Source organism: Olea europaea, chromosome 5 (genome assembly GCF_002742605.1).
Source record: "Olea europaea var. sylvestris chromosome 5, O_europaea_v1, whole genome shotgun sequence".
NCBI classification, from domain to species: Eukaryota; Viridiplantae; Streptophyta; class Magnoliopsida; order Lamiales; family Oleaceae; genus Olea; species Olea europaea.
The window spans coordinates 2,803,152-2,805,680 of record NC_036241.1 but is presented as its reverse complement, the minus strand read 5'-3'; the positions used below and the strand labels follow the sequence as shown (position 1 = coordinate 2,805,680).

The 2,529-nt window shown below is 35.5% G+C and overlaps 1 protein-coding gene across 1 annotated transcript in view; it reads right to left on the bottom strand.

Moving 5' to 3' along the window:
- Positions 1-2,029: 2,029 nt before the first annotated feature.
- LOC111394132 overlaps positions 2,030-2,529 on the bottom strand; it is a 1,832-nt gene continuing 1,332 nt past the window's right edge. The window contains exon 5 of the mRNA XM_023019907.1: positions 2,030-2,059. Coding sequence (XP_022875675.1) covers positions 2,030-2,059 — 30 coding nt within the window. The remainder of the gene's footprint in view (positions 2,060-2,529) is intronic.

The window sequence follows — 2,529 nt, the reverse complement described above, 5'->3', positions numbered from 1 at the left end:
GATTGTCAATACCAGGCTGTATTAAATAATCTTTTGCAACCAACCTTGCTTTGTTTCTTTGGGCAGAACCATCTAAGTTGTATTTTACCTTGTAAATCCACTTTACACCAATTACTTCATTGTCTGTGGGCCTATAAACAATTTATCATGTGTTGTTCTTTTCTATTACATCAATTTCTTCTTCCATAGCTTTCTTCCAAGCCTCTTCCTTTACTGCTGCTTCAAAAATCTCTGGCTCAACAATGCATAAATTGCATCTTTCATAAATGTCATTCAAATTTCTCTATCTTACTGGAGTTGAACTTGGAGATGATTAACTCGAACTTGAAGATGATGGTGTTGAACTTGAATTTGGAGATGGTAGTGTTTGTGGAGAAAAGTTTCCCAAATTACTACGATTTTATTGAGCTATATTTTGCTGTGAAATAGTGATTGGAACAAATTGCTTGTCCTCTTTACGTTGCTCCCAATTCTATTTAGCCTTTTCTTCGAATATCACATCTCGGCTAATAACAATCTTGTTGGTTTTCAAACGCACAATTCATAGCCTTTTGACATAGTACTGTAGTGAACAAATATCCACTTTTCACTAGCCTCATTCAACTTGTATCTTTTCTCCTTTGGTAGTTGAGCATAGAAAATACAATCAAATACTCTAAGATGTTTAATTGATGGATTTCTCCCACTCCAAGCTTCAGAAAGTATTTGGTTCCACATAGCCTTAATAGGACACCTGTAGTATATACAGCTTCTGCCCAGAAACTTTTTAGTAGTCCATCATGTAACATTGACTTTGCCATCTCCATTACTATTTGATATTTCCTTTTAGATGCTCCATTTTGCTGTTGAGCGTAACCAACTATGAGCTGTCTCTCCAAGCCTTCATCTTCACAGTATTTTTTAAATTGATTAGAAGATTACTTTTTCCTCTGTCACTTCTCAAAATTTTAATTGAATACCACTTTGCTTCTAAACAAGGCATTTAAACTTTTTGTAAACTTCAAAAACTTCATACTTTTGTCTCAAAAAATAAACCCAAGTCATATGGCTGTAATCATCAATAAAGAGAGCGAAGTACCTGTTTTTGGAATGAGATGGAGTATGCATAGGGACACAAACATCAGTGCGCACCAACTCCAAGACTTTCTTTTGCTCTCCAGGTCACTCCTTTAGAAAATGATTGTCTATGTTGCTTCCCAAGAGCACAACCTTAACAAACTTTGTTTTACTCATCAATGCTAGGAAGTCCTTGCACCATATTTTTCTTGTGCAACAACTTGAGGCTTTCAAAATTCAAGTGCCTAATCTTTTGTGCCACGACAATGATTCATCAATCACCATAGCTTTTAAGCTAACATCCCTTGAATACTTGAAAGTAACTGAAAAAATTCTATAAGATCTATTTTCTACTTTAGCCACAACAATATTTTCTCTTCCTTGGTCATATATTTTACAACCTTCACCTTCAAACTGAAGAATATAACGGTGCTCCAAAAGTTTTCCAACGCTTAGTAAGCTTTGATCCATCACGGGGACGAAGATAACATCGCCAATCACCTTTTTTCCTTTCTTTGTATCAACAACAATACTGCCTTTCCCTTTCCCTTTCACTTTTACCGTAGCACCATCGCCGACCTTCACTTTGGAATTAAAAGTGGTATCAATGTTTAGGAAAATATCTTTCTCCAACGTCATGTGATTACTACACCCACTATCTAGGAACCAGATCTCATTCTTCTTTTCTGAGACATGTTAGCCTGCAAAAAACAGATTTCTTTCAGCTTTCCCTTCATCTTCTTTATCCTTGGTGAAATTTCATTGTTGGTTATTCTTTTTTTTTGAAAGGTGATTGTTTGTTATTCTTCAATCTACAATCTTTCTGCAGACGACCAAATCTTTTACTACGGTAACATTGAGGCTTCCCTTTGACCCAACAATATTTTTCCATGATCGCCAATTTTGCTGCAGATATTGCACTTCTGTGAAGAACCTTCTCCATTTGTTCTTCGATCAAAGTTGCTTCTTCCTCTTAATCCTCTGAAACGTCATCCTTGTCTTCCTTCACTTAAAAAAGGCCCCTTGATCTTAAATTATTAAGTTGATGGTTTCTTTTCAGCGCTTTTGAGTTTACATTGAGCTTTGACTGGAAAGCAATTTCAATTGATTTTTCTGAGTGTCTATCCAACCTTTACTCATGAGATTTCAAAGAACTCAACAATTGATTTTTCTGAGTGTCTATCCAACCTTTACTACAATTGCTTTTATTCCATTTTGATTTATCCCACTTTAGCTAATCTAGTTTAGTTACTTGGATGTAACTACAATCTTCAGCAAAACTGGAAAATGAAATTGCCATAATTGAGTGTGAAATTCTGCAATTGGAACAGTCTTCTTTCTCTTTGTCGGACAGTTTTTTCTATAGCAATTCCCATGTACATTGGGAAACCAGGGAACAAAATTAAAGAAAATAAGTGAAACTCCACAGGCTAAGGCTGAAAAATCATCTCTGGTAATGGAACTCGACATGTT